General features: G+C 45.1%; 2 protein-coding genes across 3 annotated transcripts in view; both read left to right on the forward strand.

Moving 5' to 3' along the window:
• tp53i11b (tumor protein p53 inducible protein 11b) overlaps nt 1-5,282 on the forward strand; it is a 40,349-nt gene extending 35,067 nt beyond the window's left edge. For both annotated transcript variants that reach the window (XM_083666844.1, XM_083666843.1), the window contains exons 4-8: nt 2,120-2,178; nt 2,694-2,742; nt 3,427-3,523; nt 4,405-4,506; nt 5,109-5,282. In XM_083666844.1, coding sequence (XP_083522970.1) covers nt 2,120-2,178; nt 2,694-2,742; nt 3,427-3,523; nt 4,405-4,506; nt 5,109-5,242 — 441 coding nt within the window. In that variant the 3' untranslated portion in view covers nt 5,243-5,282. The remainder of the gene's footprint in view (nt 1-2,119; nt 2,179-2,693; nt 2,743-3,426; nt 3,524-4,404; nt 4,507-5,108) is intronic.
• Nucleotides 5,283-10,754: 5,472 nt separating this feature from the next.
• The window catches only part of cd82b (CD82 molecule b), a 23,074-nt gene continuing 16,328 nt past the window's right edge, over nt 10,755-17,500 (forward strand). The window contains exon 1 of the mRNA XM_083666293.1: nt 10,755-10,826. The gene's annotated coding sequence lies outside the window, so the exon portion shown is untranslated. The remainder of the gene's footprint in view (nt 10,827-17,500) is intronic.

Consider the following 17,500-nt stretch of genomic DNA (forward strand, 5'->3'; position numbering starts at 1 on the left):
TGCTCTCACCGCTCTCCTGCATAGTTTTGTCACAACATGAAACCAACTTTCTCACTGGCTTGAAGCTCACACTGTATGTGGGACACAGAGGCCTCTGTCCTCCAACCTAACCAGGGTCGGTTTCGGGTTCTGTGTTTTGGACGGTTCTTCTCTTTGGAACCTCTCTGTGTCTTTTCAGTATATATGGTACCAACTGAGCCACAGAGGACCACTCTGTGCTTGCTGTATGTGTCACATGCAATCAATTTGCAATTACCCAAGGTGCAAAGCAGTTAATTGGCCTGAGTTCCATTGATTTAGCTGTGAAAGCCTTTTCACCTCGTGGTTCACTTAGGTAGGCATTTCACTGTATACTTGTATGCACGTGACAAATAAAGAATCTTGAATCTTGAATATTAAAGAGCACGATATGCGGAAATACAATTGAACTCCTCCTGCCATAGTTGAAACATCCTTGGGTGAAGATGGAGGGATTTCACTGGCAACAAAGACATCTATTCAGCCATCCCAACCATGTGACTGAATCAGAGTGGGAGGGCAAGAGGTCTCTTCCTCAATTTAAAAGGAGAGAGCGAAAGTCATAATTCTGTTTCTCTGAAGAGTGCTCTCTGGTGCCGACAAGCTGCTAGCGTTCCCCCAGTTAGCATAGCGTTACTTACACCGGTCTTTGATATATACGTCCCCCGTCCCCCGGGCTGGATAAGATCAGGCTCTGAGGAATTAGAAGATTTGGATGCCGTTTATACAATGCTATGTGTGTGGGTTTGTTAGGAGGTCATGTGAAATACAGGATGTCAGCATTATACCATGTAAAAAGCCCAGGACGTTGATTGCCCCATTCCTCATTACAGTGTCTCATTAGTCTACTGTAGGTCCCGTCATGGGACCCTCAGAGAACGGGCTCATTGTGATGCATGGAATGGAATGAGGAATGGTATCAACCACGTGTTCGATACCATTCCTCATTTCATTCCATTCCATGCATTACAATGAGCCCGTCCTCCTATCCCTGCCCCCGCCAGCTCCCCCTGGTCTCATGATGAGTAGGAGGTGAAGGGCAGAGATACCCCAAGCATGGTGGCAGGGGGAAAGGTGCAACTGTACAAGTGTCTTCATTATTGGGTTACTAGTTTGTTTAAATTATTTTAATTTATAGTGTACATGCCCGATACCCATTTCACAGCCTCTAGCCTCATTGCCACTTAGCCTCGCACAGCCTACAAAATGTATTGTTTTATTGTTCTATTTTGTAAATTTGTTATTGCTATTTTGTTAATATTTTGCTCTTTTGTAAATATTATATTTTGTATATATTATTATTATTTATTTATTTAATATAGTTTTTTTTGCGTCCCATGCACCAACCTCCCCAAGTCAATTTCCTGTATGTGCAAATATACTTGGCCAAATAAAAAAAAAAATCTGATTCTGATTTGCAGTAGTCTCACGTAGCCATGCCTCCACATGAAATCGGTCTCGACGAGGTTAGCCATGCAGTATGACAGTGTTTCTGTAAATGCCATTAAATATTAACTGTACATGTCATTAAATATTAACCTGAACTTGAATGTTATTGCGCTTGCCTGTAGGAACCAGCAAGGTTCCAAGAAGCTGTGCTCAGGTTTTCGTGGTTCTCCTACTCACTGCTTAAGGCCTCATGCGTCTCTGTGATGTGCGGAGGAGGAGTGGACGGGGGTGGGGGGGTGCTATGATTAAGCTAATTTGTGCTAAATTAGATTGTCTGTTAAATATAGTTTGTTATAAATCCACCAGTCGTTTGAAGACCTTGCTAATGGGGTGTCTGGTAATCTCTGTCAGGCTCCTCCCAGATGAAGACATTAGCTGTCTCCTAATTAGAGAATGTCTTAATGAGTCTCTCCCCCAGCTGACATGTTAAACGCACCATTAGGTTTATAATACAGATGTGTCCAGAAAGTTTGATTTATGTGCTAAGAGAACTTTTACACTCTACACAGTTCAGAACTGTGTCTGTTCAAATAGCGGTGGACTGGAAGTTGTCGTGAGTAAATGTCTCTCGATGACAGTGATTTATTGAAAACGTTTTTAGTAGTTTGATTCTCTCTCTCTCTCTCTCTCTCTCTCTCTCTCTCTCACACAGATCAGTCAGATGCTGGGGAATGAGATCAAGTTTGCGGTGCGGGAGCCTGTGGGTCTGAGGTGAGAACACGGGATCATTTTAGTTCAGACTGTATTAAACAGGGGAGGCTGGTGGAGGTAGAAATCGGAGGCTTAATGCATGGAATGAGGAATGGTATCAATCATGTGTGTTTGATGCCATTCCTTATTCCATTCCATGCATCACAATGGGCCTCTCCTCTGATTAATGCCTCTCCCGGTATTAAACTAGGGCTGCTGGAGAGACAGAGAGCTGTGTCGGTGCGGTAGGCAAAAGGCAACTACAACTTCTACAGCAGTTCTTTTTCTGAACCTTTCCAGACTTTTTGTTTCTACTTGTGGCACGAATGAGTGATTCTCCCTTCAGGGGTTTAGTGACAGATCCACCCGGTGGTTCATTCTTAGACTTTCTCTCTTGATCCATTCTTAGACTTTCTCTCCGGAGATGAGATGATCAGAGCATTGCTCAACAGGCTCTGGTGGGTGATCAACTGTGTCTGTCACTGTGTACGCCGGGAGGGATTAACCCACCACCTCCATGCTCTGTCTCTCTGCAGGGTGTGGATCCTCATCTCTGCTGTGGCCTTCACAGTCATGGCCCTCATGGTGAGTACCTTCTGGGTTCTCTCTCTCTCTGGTTCTTTCTCTCTCTCTCTCTCTCTGTCTGTCTCTCTCTCTGTCTCTCTCTGTCTCTCTCTCTCTCTGTCTCTCTGTCTCTGTCTCTCTCTCTCTGTCTCTCTCTCACTGTCTTCCCCCCCTCTCTCTCCTGCACCATTGTTACTGACAAACACCCCCCCCCCCCCCCCCCCTTTATGAAGTGTATGAAGCAACTATCTCTTCTAAGAGGAGAGGACTTCATCCCAGTGGTGATATACAGTACAGTAGAGTCTGTCCTCTCTATCTTTGTGGGACATCTGGAGGAACAGCTCAGCCTTTGTCCTCCCCTCTGCCTGCTACGGTGCTCTGCGGCTGAATGCCTACAGTGGGTACAGCAGCACAGAAAGCCTAATTTGGTAACAGGACTCTTTGTTGTCTTGGTGTGGCCAATGTTGACCGCTGCTGCTGTGTTTCGGAGGAGCCGGTTGCATTATAACGAGGAACAGAGTCGTGCTGTGTTGAGATGACTGAGTGGTTGTTCTCATAGCAGTGTAATCATTCTGTGATAGGCTCATTCTATTTCTGTGGTTGATGACAGAGTGGTGGTTGTCCTCATGGAATTATACGTATTGTATTCTATTCTCATTCTATTTCTTTGGTTGTCCTCCTCCTCCTCCTCCTCCTCCTCCACAGGCCCTGGTGTTCCCCAATCAGCTCTACGAGGTGGTGTTTGAAGAGGAGCTCTCCACCACCAGCATCGCCATCCGCCTCTACGGAGGAGCGCTGCTCAGTGAGTCCTCGGGGCGAAATGCTAGCGCGTGCATGCACACACACACACACACACACACACACACACACACACACACGGGGTGGGGGGTGCGGTGCGGGCGGGTGGCAGGGGTGGGGGGAGGCTGAGATAGCTACAGGGGCAGACAGAGCCCCGGTGGGGGCCGCGGTGACAGGAGCGGTTGCCACATCACCAGGACCGGCGGCACCTGGCTGTCAGCACGTCCAGGACATTTGACGGGACGTCACTGTCACCAACTCCCTTTTGTGCGGCTTCAAATTTCGATGTCTTAATATAGGCTTGATAAAAGAAAACACTGAGGGGCCAAAAAGGAGAGAGAGATAAAGAGACTTAGCAGAGCGCTGCAGAGAAGACGGACATGTGCAATTTAGACATCTCTTTATCTCATGTCACCGCCCAGAGACAGGTCCCTTTATTGCAAATGTCAGTGGGAAGGCTGGATAGGCAGGGGGATAGGCTGAGTCTTACACACCAGGGAGGGAGGGGGGGTTGGGGGCTGGGGGCTGGGGGCTGGGTGGTGGGTCTCATCTGCCACACACATGGATCCTGGCTGGCAGGAAGGGATGTACTGCGACATCACTTAGAGAGGTGTGTGGGTGAGTGTGTGGGAGGGGAAGACGGGAGGACAGGAAAACAAACCTGGATATTCAGCTCAAAAACGGAATCGAATGAATCCGAACTTGTGGTAAATATGTTGATAGTACCGCTTGATTACTGCAGTCCTGGGATAGCCCTTAATCCAGATGATGAGATGCACATGAATATGAGGAATGTTAAAGAAACCTACCTGCTCTGCTCTGAGCTATTGACCCCTCCCTCTCATGACCCCTGACCCCTGCCCCCTGGTGTGTCCTCCTCCCCAGGTCTGTCCCTCATCATGTGGAACGGCATGTACACTCAGGAGAAGGTCATCCTTCAGTGGACCCTGCTGAGTGAAGCCTGCTACTTTGCTGTCCAGTTTTTAGGTGAGAGCTCAGCTAGAGAGAGAGAAGTAGTAGAGCTAAAATTGTCAACACTTTTAATTATCTTGACACTGTTCCCATGTGTTCACCGAAATTAGATCATGGCAACTGTACCTAATCCATCTGTTGATTCAAGTGATCCAGCTGGGGGGGGCAGTCAGTATTTCTATTCCAACCCCCTTTTGTAGCTGACTTTATCTATGCCACTTTATAACGTGCCACTTTATAAAATGCCACTTTATACCAGTCGACATCTGGATAAAAACGTCTGTTTACATTTCACTTTTTACATTTTACATTTACATTTACATTTATTTAGTTTTGTATTTAGGTAATTATTGTTATTGTTGTTGTTTCTTTTATTTTTATTATTTACACTTCTTATTGCACTGTTGGAGGAGCCCAAGACTTAAGAATTTCATTGCCAGCGATTGCTCTGTAATTGTTGTGCATATGACAATAAAACCATCTTGAATCTTGAATCTTGACTGTGTGCAAACACTGCCCTCTAGTGGTCCGTACACGGTAACACAAGTTTGTGTAAAGACAGAGTTTGTTTTCTTGCTCATAACCGACAGTGTCGTTATCCACCCTTGTTGTTTCAGTGACGTCAATCACTCTGATGGAGATTGGCTCCATGCCAAACGGTGCTGTCCTCCTCCTCCTCAGCCGCGCCCTCTTCCTCGTGGTCACGCTGTCCTACTACTACCACCTGGGCCGCCGGTCCAAGAAGATCTGAGGCGGCGCCCGCTCATGGCCAGGGAGGGGGGACAGGACAGCTGCGTACAGATGTGGGGGTTAGAGGGTTTGGGAGTCATGTCGTGGTTGGGGCTTGGTGCATCTATGCGTCATTTATATGCACCCAGCCCCATTTACCCCAGCCACTACTAGACCCAGCTATTTAAGTAACCCTGACATTCGACTCATGGGTGGTCTGGTCTGGTCTGGTCTGGTCACATGCTCTCTATACTCTGTTTGAGATGAGGAACGGTCTCATTGGGAAAGTGAATGACTTTTCATTGGACAGCGAGATTCAGTCATCCTTCAAATACACTACTTTTTTGCGTGGACAGTTCAGTGAGTGCTGTCACTGTAAATAAGGAGGGTTAGCAATTTGTTGTACAGTTGTCCTTGACGTGACTTAATATGTACAGAGTCATTTGAAACACTGTGTTGTGTTTTCATGTACAGTTATTAGACTATCTTGGGATTCAGTATTAAGTGTGATTTGTTGCTACCAGAGTTGCATTTTGAACCTTCCTTTCTTCCTTCACCCGCTCTGTGTTCAAGGACCAAGACTTTGTGCTTTAAGATTCTGTTCAGTTTTATGGTGTCGGTGATGTTTTTATTAATGTGCACTGCAGTGAAGCTTGTGTGTCTGTTGCCCTCTCTCGCATGTATCTCTGTCAGCGCATCGATTACGCAACGTGATGTTCCAGGAACAAGATGCTCTGTTTTAAAGGGGGGAGGGGAGGGGAGGGGAGGGGAAAGCGTCTGTCCTGCCTTGTATGTAAGATAAGAATTTATTCAAGATTTTATCTGGAATGCTAAAGCAGTTTGGTGAGGACGAAGTCTAAGATGAAGTGTTGGTCTCTGGCTGTGTTGTGTCTGTCCTCAGACATCTGGAAGCCGACCATAGGTGAGATTTACATGTTGTCCAAAGAGCACAGAGCACAGAGATGCCTCGTTCTCTTCGACCAGATTGAGTTAGCATGGAAAACGGTGCACATAGGGAATCAAAACATTTTTCAGGGATTAAGAACCTTTCTATGCTTTGATTAATATTGAGGAGGTTTGACCAAAGTTAAAGAGTGATATGATGTGATGTTATATTGTATATTTACACTGAAACACTGAGAGATGGTACAGTATATTGTCATTTGATAGTGTGTGCTTTCACCCAGCAATAGCAACAGAAGACTCTCCTTTTTGTAAACATGCTATACACGTGGCCATGGTTACGCATGTCTTTGCTAGCATGGTTGTAACCTAGCAGAGTAAAAACACTCGCTTGACCTAACTAGGCTTTTAATGTAAGTGTGTAGAGCAAAGAACTATAGCCGATTTCTCATTTAGTAAATGTAGCAGATTTTTTTACACACACACAACATATCTTTAGTCTTGCCTTAAAACTATGTAAAATAACTGTCACTAACACAACATTCACTTGATACTTGTAAATGTAAATAAATTAGCCATATTTACTGCCATCTGGTGTTGTTCTTTTGAACAGAAAACATCTATAGCTTATTAGTTAGATGCTTTTTCAAAGGTTAATGCTCTTCTTTTAGTGTCTGGAATCCCATATTTATTTGATATTTGTCTTTTTGATGACTCAATAGTTGACAGTTGCATGCAATGTAGTCCCTGGTGTACAAACATGTAGCATATCCTTTGTAGCAAACTCACAGTAAAATGATGTTAGTACACAGGTATGATCAAGCTTGGCAGACGTGTATGTTTATGTACGAGGGAGTTTATGTGTGTTTCCAACAGTTAAACCCACCTGTCACCCCCCACTTTTGTCACCCGCTGTTTCCAGACGTTATCTGCCCACGTTCTTGACACATCCCACACTAGCTGACTTTTCACCTCACGTCTAGAAACCCTCACAGACAAACAACGTGTTATCAAACAAACTTGGCTTCTGCAGCTCAATGCTATGGCGCTCAGGCCCTGACAGAACTGGCGTCTTTTGCTTGCGGCATCGTTTTTTTAATGGCGTTGGGATAGAGAACACAAATTCCCCTGCCGAAAGTTCACGTCCCATATTATTGTAAATGACCATGTTCAGTCTTGCCTGAGAAGGGTGTAGTCCTGGGCCCTGTGTGGTTGTGGGTTTGTGGTTCTGTGAGTCCAGTGCTGAAGGCAGATGTTCTTGCTTCTACGGTGAGTGTAGCCTTTAGTAAAAAGATAGGAAATGTGAAACGTGGGTTAGGTCTCAGACGCACACACAGAAGTAGTAATTATCCCTTCTCTCAGTGTTTAATTAGCTGCAGCACTCCTGATTCTGTGTGTTCCAGCCTACTGCTCTGCCCTGGTAGAGACGGTAATTACGGAGTTAAAAGAGAGCTACATCTCCGCTCCACTAGATAGAGGTCTCAAATCATCAGCCTCATGAAACGCTCAAGATGACTGAAGAGGCTGTTTATTTCGGGAGAGGAGGGAGTTCTACTCTGGGACACACGGACGCAGGGAGGTGCTGTGTACAGAAAAAGAAGGAAAAAAAAAAACGTATTTCAGCAATCTCTTTAGAATCCCCTAGGCACTGCCATACTGTGTGATGATCCGCCACAGATCAGATTAAGGATTGACGGAGAAATATACCTGGCATTTCATTTAAGGACCTGGGAAATGTATGTCAAAAAACCTCACTAACGGTAAATCTTAGTTGATTACATAAGGAGGACTTTGTTTGTCCATTACAGTACAAATTAGAATGGATTAAATAATTGAATGACAATGCATGTGGCTTGACAATCGAATAGGATTCAGGACAGTGGAGGCTGGTGGAGGTAGAAATCGGAGGACGAGCTTGTTGTAATGCGTGGAATGGAATGGGGAACGGTATCAAACATACCATCCCTCATTCCATCCCATGCGTTTACAATAAACCCGTCCTCTGATTTCTACCTCCACCAGCCTCCACTGATTCAGATAAAAGCACTCCCAGATCATTGGTCATAGATAGACATTCTGTCATGCTGATCTCATGATGAGTCACCAACAGCGTTGCATTACATCACATAAAATGTCCCTCGTCTGTATCAAAGCCATTGGTATGCAAGCACTAACTTGTACAAGAGCTGGGAGCATAGAAAATACATAGACAAGGCCTATTTCAAGCTGTAACAAAGAGATGTGTTTTTTTATGTGTATGTACAATATTGTACCTCAAAAGCGAATTGTTGTTATGGACTTCCATTGTTTAGTTTGAAATAAAGAATACTTGTTCATTTTGGAGACTCCTATAAGTGAATGTGTAATGTGTCCGTTTTCTCACCCTTGCTGTTTGGCTGTCCTTGGATGTCCTAATATCATGAGTAATATGGACTAAAATGTGCTCTTCCTATCTCAAGTCTAATGCCAGAAACTGGGACACATGGCTCAGTCGTGCCAGCGATTATTGCCCATGTAAGGACACGTTTACATGTGGGAATGATTACTACAGAGGGCAGTAGAGCCTATAACACATATCGATAGACACACACACACACACACACACACACAGTGCTATAGCACCATCACAGACACACACGCACACACACAAGCGTTTAGCCACATGCAAGATGGTTTTTCTGGTTTTCTGATGATGCATTTCTATGATTGACTGGGGCGGTGTTGAGGTCGTGTTTCTCTCTCAGGCGAGATGGTGAGCTGCCAACCCCTTCCATTACCTGTGGTAAAGAGTTGACCTAAATAAAGTTCTCCTTCAGTGGGCAGAGTAAAGGAGTGTTAATGGATTTTCCAATGCAGTGTATAAACTCTAAAACGCTGTAAACTTTTAGCTCTCTCGCCAGGCTAATGACAGGCAGATGCTTCTATTCTAAGCTTGTACAGTACTGTGCTGTATGTTGACATTTCAGGCCAATCACATCAAAATAGCATAGCTGTAAGTATCACAGCCGGAATGGTCACCAGGGCATCTCGCTGACTGTGAAGCCACACAAGGGGAAGGGAGAGTCACTTCTCAGTCATAGACACTACACCTGATATACTGTAATGCACCTAAATCAGGGGAGGCTGGTGGAGGGAGAAGGGGGAGGCTGGTGGAGGACGGGCTCATTGTAATGCACGCAACGGAATGAGGAATGGTATCAATGAGCCCGTCCTCCAACTTCTACCTCCACCAGCCTCCCCTAACCTACACCAGTCAGGCACCCAGTGTTATTGAGGCCCTGGGCCTCTATCTGTGTAAGGTTCCTCTCCGGTTCTGCTTTCTTCTGGGTGTGGACTGTGGGTATCAGTGATGGCCCACAGACAGGGCGGGGCAGCAGTTACAGCGCATATGAACACAGTACGGTGTGCAACATGTGATGCACTCACTTTACTTGTGGTTACTTTTCAAGCAGGACGCCTTGAACAAAACCATAACACTGAAGAGGAACCAGCGAGCTGTAAAAACCATACACTGAACAGGAATCAACAAGGGTGTAAACAAAACAAAAAGAAACATACACAACAATTAACAAACTGTGTCAGCTCCCAAACAAAACACATGAAAGTAGTTGATTTTTCTTGACATGTCTGAACAGATGAAGGCCAGGTTGCTGAAGCTGCTGTTATGCAATCGTACCCTTTGTTTATGATGTCTCTGGATGTTGATCAATTGAACATGTCCTGACAGGAACATCACTGGGTCTGTTACATGATTGAATTTAAGGATTACCTGTGTGTTGTATGTAGGACCTGCATGTCTCCTGCCTCCCACCCTCTCTCTCTGCCTTGCCTGATGTGTGCATGGTGGAATGCAGGGTGAAAGGGTGTCTGTCTTAGACAGGAAACGTGTGTGTGTGTGTGTGTGTGTGTGTGTGTGTGTGTGTGTGTGTGTGTGTGTGTGTGTGTGTGTTGAGGGGATGTAGTTACAGTAAATGCTCCCCTGGGTCTCTCTTTGCATTCTCCCCATACATTCTGCCAAATATTTCTAGCTTTTTTGAATCATGATTTCTTCCTTTAGTCATGGTGGCATAAGCAGGCCTACTGTACCTTACAACAACATTCAGAGATGTCTTACATTTACATTCATGGCATTTAGCAGACGCCTTTATCCAAAGCGACTTATAACAAATACATTTGAATACCATGTGTTATGTGACGCAGTCATTGATAATGGAGAAACCCCATGAAGTTAGTAAAGTAAAATGTTATCTAAAGAGTACAGTACGGTAAACAGTAGTTAACATGTTAATTTGTCATAGCCAGTAAAGACACAATTGTGTATTTTAAAATCACTTCTGCAGTTTACTTTCGAGCATTGAACAATGTGAAAAACGCGACAAGGCAGCAGTTCTATTATGAATAACAATTTGTTGCTTTTTGTGAAAGAGACATCATTCATCTGTGTTTTTGAGTCGGGTTATAATGTTTTTGACAGTACATTTTGATGCGCTGTTTAAAATCAACACATAACACATTTCGCACACGAAACAGTTAACGAAGTGAACCCAGTGGAAGTAACCCGTGTCTGCCGCACGGTGGGGTTCGGAACGTTTCCCCACTCACGTCCCTCATTCAAACACCCACATCTCTCACACACAACGGGACAGGCGAGAGGAGGCAGTCGTCCGCTACAGCACATTGTTCTCTCCACACTTGCACAAAATGTAAGTATTTTCCTAATTTTTGGAGATAGTATCTGTGTTTAATGCCAAGTATTGGTGTTTTAGCCGTTAACACCCTATGAATACGTTTGTCTCCGCTAACTCGACGTTAGAGTAGCGGTAGGCAAGTGCTCGTGTACTTTTTTTTTTAATCATTTTTGGTAAAGGAGACCTCTGCCCCCGAATTAATGTCACTACATAGCTAGCCAACATCTTTACATTGCAATGATTGAATTTGTTGTGTTATGAACCGCAAAAAGTTTTCCACGACAAAGTTGTTCGTTTTAGACTATCTAAGTAGCGCGACCAAACTCAAGTTGTGGCCAGCTGTCAAGGTTGCCCCGGGATCGGCTGACCGTCAGAGCCAGCTAATTAGTTAACCCCGGTTCTTTCTGCCACGTTTTGCCATGCATTCTATATTTGGATCATGTTCAGCTCAGTGTATTTTTCACTAGATTTGTTTTTGGTGTTGAAGTTCAGATTGTGGCATGAATAATGCGTGTTGGTTTTTAAAGAGGCGAGTTTGGGCTGGTCAGACAACAGCATTATGCCAAGATTTAGCAACATTTTAATTTGCCATGTTGGATTTTACATACTTAGCGATGCCATATTATAATGTGGGTGCTGCTGACTCTTTACAATGATCCTCTGTGTATTCCATGTTCTCATTGTTGCTGTTTGGAGAGACCCTGCCATGGTATTAAAGGATTTTGTCCCCAGGGGGTGTATTTCATGCCATTGTAATGGACCCACAGATGTGTAAATGGGTCAGATTTCTGAGAGGTGGGTGCTGTTTTGGCCTAGATAGTTTGGCAGAGAGCCTGTCAATTTGGTGTAAAGCAGGGCTGAGGTTGTTCCGGACTTGGACCATTCATTTAGCTGGCACACAGTTAATGGTGCCCACACACAACCCTAGTAAGCCTGGGTAACCCCCCCCCCGACCCCCGTGGAGCACACACTGAGAATCTGTGTACTAAACAAACACACTGATATCATACATTGGATTACCCCCAGTGTGTGCCCTCTGTATAGCACACACACCCAGTTTAATAGCTTACACAGTGTGAAACTGACCCAATGCCAAACCTTCTGGTAGGAAGGGGTCATGCCGGGTAATGAAAAACAAGCCGTGCTGTAAATTTATGAGGTTTTGGTCTCTCTGTGTGTGTGTGGAGACATTTGGCGACCCAGAGAGGCCTTGCTTGTGTTTTCTCTATGCAACACATCTCCACATTTACTATTGTATGTACGGTATTTCAACTGAGGCTCTATGCTTTTCTGGAAGCCTTTTGCGCCTGTTATCTTGTGGCCACAAACCAGAAATCTTAGTCTGAATCTATAGTCGTTTGTTTGCCTTCACTGTGCCCTCACACAACCCTTTCTCTTTCTCTATGAAGTATTTGTGTGGAGATTTAAATGGTAGGCACAGCCACTCACCATTTTGAAGGATGGGGTGGGGGTTCCCCTAGCTGCCTCTGGTGATAAGGGACTGGATTTCAAGGGACTTCCATTTGCTAATAATTTCCTAGTTTAGTCATTGTCAGGAAAGGTTGAGACATCCAGTCTGTTATGTGACTCACAGAAACTTTCACTTCAATGTTAGGTGACAGGTGAGACACACTTCTTTAGTCAAGTCTCCTGAGGCCTTAGTTCCTGTTCTGTCCACTTTGTGCTGAGAGTAGATGGAGGAATCTTTGTTTCTGTCTGTTCCCACGGTACGACTTGGCCCTGTTGCTGCTGAGGCCCAGCAGTAGCATATGGCCACAGCGTTCTCTTTCTCTTCAAAAATTGATTAATCATTGAAAAATTCACAACGCAGCATACGGACACTGTTAAGCGAATTCCAACTGGTGCCAGGTCAAAATTGGCCCAGTCGACAAACATGGAAGGAGCCCATAACTGCTAAGCTTCTTTTAAATCCCCAGTGTTCACCATCGAGACATAAAGTAATACAATCTCCTTTAAGGATTATCTGCTTTGTGGGGGATATCTGTTAGCTAGGCTACATGGTTTAGCAGTTTTCCTGGGTCTGGTTTAGTAAACACAACTTGTTTTGTGTTCTGGATGTTCAGGCACAGCTGAATCGTGTCCTGACAGGTTCACAATTATAAAATACCAATGATTAAGAGGTTACACTGAATAGTGATCAAGCCTTTAAAGAGTAGTTTGTGGGTGTGTGGGTGTGTGGGTGGGCGTGTGCCTGTTTAGTTGAAGCTAATAGGCCACTAGGGCTGGGTATCATTGGACAGTTTTCAATTCCGGTACTGGTTTTGGTTCTTGAATTCGAAACGTTCTTTTTTCCCTTCCTATGTTGAACGAGAGTGTATTTATATCTTCAATGTTCTAAATATAGTTTTTTTTCCCCTCTCATTTACGTCTGTGCTCCTTACTTTTCAAATATAAAAAGCCCAAAATGGTTCCTTTTCTTACTTTGAAATAAGGATAATTTACAATCAGTAAAGTCAGTGTGTGTGAGTCTAATAGGCTACATGTGCATAAATACTGTATGGTATTGTATTGGGGGGGGGTAGGGTTCAGGTGGGGGGTGGGGGGGATCACAACAGAGGAGCAGGGTGTGAGATTGTTTGCCCCCATAGAGCAGTCTTCATCAACCTAACTTGGCCCTGTTCATGGATGCTGACCTGTGGTTTCCATGGGAACGGCCTTGGCTGGCTTCAAGTGGGCCTAGATAAAAGAAGTGTATTAATCGTGTGTTTCTCCTGACTTAGGCTTGAGAGAAGTGGAATTCTTTTTTATTTTGGGGGGGCGGGTGGGGGGAGGCTCATTTAAAGTCAAAATAGATTCACTAAAACCCAAACTCTTTTTCAATGCAACTTTCAGTCTTTGTGATGTTATCTGTATGGTACTACTCTCCTGCTGTCTTCGTAGGAGTGTGGCAGCCAGGCTGACCCATCAGTGCTGTGGGATTTTTTCTGCCGCTGAGCTCACCACAATGAAGTGTGGTAAAATAGACATCAGTCATATTAAGTCACTGCTGCTTTCAGGCTCAAGAGGGTGTTCCCATTGTCTCCCATTGAATAAAGCCAAGGAGAGGGCTACCATTGTTTGGCTTGAAAGGCAGTCTATTATTATTATTGTGTGTGTGTGTGTGTGTGTGTGCGTGCGTGAGTGAGTGTGACTGTGTGTGTCTTGCATCCTACAGAGGGGCATGGGATTTGAACAGGTTTACTTACTGAGTGGACGTCTTCCCACTAGCCCTTCTTCACTGGGAGAGGGCAAGGCAGTACAGGTAAACTACCTTGTGTCTATTTTGGGCCATTCTGGGCTAAATCCGGCCATGCCACAAGGGAAAACTCAACTGGGGGGTGAAAGGTTTTTCCTTTCAGTCACTTCTCTTATTCTCTGTGGCCTTGGCTTTCTCACTTCTCGTATCTGTGCTTTATTCTGCCCTCTGGCTACAGAGGAGTCTGTGGTGTCTGAGAGGAAATCAAATGGGTCTGTGACCGTATTAGGAATTAGATGAAAATAACTTCCAAGTCACCCGGTGTCCCCACACACACGTTGAGGCAATAAAGGGTGCTCTTGTTTGGGTCTGGGACTCGGACAGACTCAGACAAAACAGCTCCATCTTTGTCTGCATTTCTATTGGACCCTAAAGAAGATAAAGTCGTTCTTTCCTGCAAAACCTGACCCTGAATGAAGTCCTGACTAGTCCTTAGAGGAGATCTAACAGACTCTTAATAGACTGATCTGTGTTTACCCTAATGCTAGGGATTAACTGTTCACCCACAGAGTTTGACACAGAGGGAAATTAATGGTTCACAGGCGGTACTCTGCTCTCACCGCTGTGTTCAAAGGAAAACACCAGGATGTTTAAAACCAAATGGGGATAAGAGCAGAGAGAGAGGGGGGGGGAGGGAGAGAAGGAGGGAGGGAGAGAGAGAGAGAGGGGGGGGAGGGAGAGAAGGAGGGAGAGAGAGGGAGGGAGAGAAGGAGGGAGAAAGAGAGAGAGGCGTGTGGTGGACAAAGTGTGTTTTCCTGCTTCTAACTTATCTCTCTCTCTCTTTCTCTCTCTCTCTTTCTTTCTTCTGAGAATTCCTCTAGGCTGTCTACTGATCTGTATCAGATTTACCAGGGTGGTGAGAGCTCATTCCACATGTTAGGAGCTGTTAGGTTTAGCTAACTGTAAGAAGTAGCAGTTAGGTTTAGCTAACTGTAAGAAGGAACAGTTAGGTTTAGATAACTGTAAGAAGGAGCAGTTAGGTTTAGATAACTGTAAGAAGGAGCAGTTAGGTTTAGATAACTGTAAGAAGGAACAGTTAGGTTTAGCTAACTGTAAGAAGGAACAGTTGGGTTTAGATAACTGTAAAAAGGAGCAGTTAGGTTTAGCTAACTGTAAGAAGGAGCAGTTAGGTTTCCCAAACCTTTTTGTCTCGTGACCCCAAATTTACTTAAATATTTTTCTGTGACCCCCCCAACAACTTGATTTTGGACTATGGCAACACATAATTATGACGTCCAAGTGTATTCTAATCGCCGAAAGATGCTCCGATTGGTTGGATTTAGCCTACAGGTGGCATACGCAGACATTGTTTGTCTTCATACGGTTACTTAGATTTTCTCAGGGGACCCTAATTAGATGGGGTCCTGACCCCAAGTCTGAGAACTGCTTTAGCTGCTATAACACTTGAACCACTTACTGTAGGCCTTGCTTTGAGTCTTTGTCGTGTCCATTTCTTTAAGGATTAATGGGGATGGGCTTAACTTGAATGTTTGGATGAAAGACTGGGAGAGTACCTTGTGGTGGGAGCCTGACATATAATACATGGGGAGTTGTCGTCCTCTTCATATGATATTTTCAGACTCCTCAAATAACCACAATGGCTGGTTGTATTTTCAGTGCTTTCAGGGGAAAGGACGGCCCTTGGGTTTTCTTTGGTTTGTTGTAGCAGCAGCAGGCTGAAACTCGGTGTGCTAGCTTGAGTGAGTTTGTTAGACCCCTAGTGAGCTGCCAGGTTATTAATGAGTGGAGTGGAGCATGCATGCAGGTGTCTCTCTTCAGTAAACACTTTCACACTGCCTTATCTGTTTCTAAGACGTGGCCTACATATAGTATGTACGCCAAGGGAGGCTGGTGGAGGTAGAAATCGGAGGACGGGCTCATTGTGTAATGCATGGAATGGAATGAGATACCATTCCTCATTCCATTCCATGCATTACAATGAGCCCATCCTCTGATTTCTTCTTCTGCAGACATATATGGCATATGAGACTGAAAATGTCTGTGGACAGGAAAAAGGGGAACTGTGACGAACTCAAACATTGTTTTGCTGTCTATACTCAGACTGCACGTTTGGTCCTGAGCTTTTTGAACTGATGCGCGGTCGTACCCGATGACATCAGCTGTTAAATAAATAAGCTGAACCGGTTCATGTTTTCCTCTTTTTTCCCCCCCTTTTTTTAAATGGGCTTGAGCTGCATAAACATGGCAGTTTAACACATTTGTTTCACTGCTGTGTGCTGTAAGTAGTGTCAGTAAACACGGCTGTATAGTTCACCCATGGGATGACAATAACATGGTCTCTCATCTTGACCACACGGTCATCATGACTCTCAGTTTTGTCTTTGAAGTGGTCCTTGTTTCAGTCTGTCTATGCTATATAGAAGGGTGTTCCTCTGGTTCGGTCAGGACTCAGTTGGGCTCAAAGGGATGTTCCACTCCAAAAAAGGGGTTAGGCCTTGATCTTGGTTGGAGTTGATTAGCCCACAGTTTTTGGTGTTGCTCCCTTAGATGTTCCTTAGTTATATTTTAGGCTCAGTAGGGCCCCATTCATTCTGGAAATATGTCAAAAACACCTTGCAGACACTACAATCCAACTAATATTATGACATACAGTAACCCTTCTCTGAAGTGACTTTTAAAAAATCAAATGCAGACAAAGTCTTCAGATGGGGATTCTGTCGTAATATTAGTTGGTTTGGAGTGTCTGCAAAGTGGTTTGGACATTAATGGGCCCAAAATATGACGACTACATGAGTATCTGGTCTCGTTCCCAGACACTTCCGCCCAAGTCTTGAAAGGTCTGGTGGACATCAAACTTGGCCTTCATTAAGCCAATAGAAAGAGTGTAGAAGAAAGACTGCAAAAGAAAGACTCTTGTCCAGCTTCATGGACGTGGCTTCTGGGCAGTCTAAACGGATTGCCTCTTTCAGTGCAGCCATCCAGGACACAGTTCTATGGGACCCCTCCACTTATCCACGGCTTTCCTCCTGCTCAACACCTAACCATCAGTTGTCCTGGGCCGAAGTGGTGGTCCATGGTCGCAAGGGATACCCGGACGAGGCTGCCTCACCATCTCGCCTATGCCTCTCCAACCGCTATGCGACCCTGTCTGCCGACAATCCGGTCCACCCAGCTGATGCTCCTGCGCTTCTGACCCATCCTGATCTGGACCCCTTTTCCGAAAACGGCACCTGCTGACACTGCAGCTTCTTCACCACCGGTGGCTCACAGTGTTCGGGTGGCTCGCCGTTCCACTGTGGAGCCCAATCAACGGCCCTCCTCTCGGGTTATGACCTCCGCTTCCCGCCTTAAGATCCTGAGTGAGGCCTTGAGTAGACGCTCTGGAAGTCTTCCTTGCCCTGAGCCAGCAGGGAAATCCCAAAGTCGGGTGTCGTCAGCCTCGCCACAACACTCGCCTGCTCAGACGCCCCGT

Source organism: Argentina silus (assembly GCF_951799395.1).
Source record: "Argentina silus genome assembly, chromosome: 3".
NCBI lineage: Eukaryota > Metazoa > Chordata > Actinopteri > Argentiniformes > Argentinidae > Argentina > Argentina silus.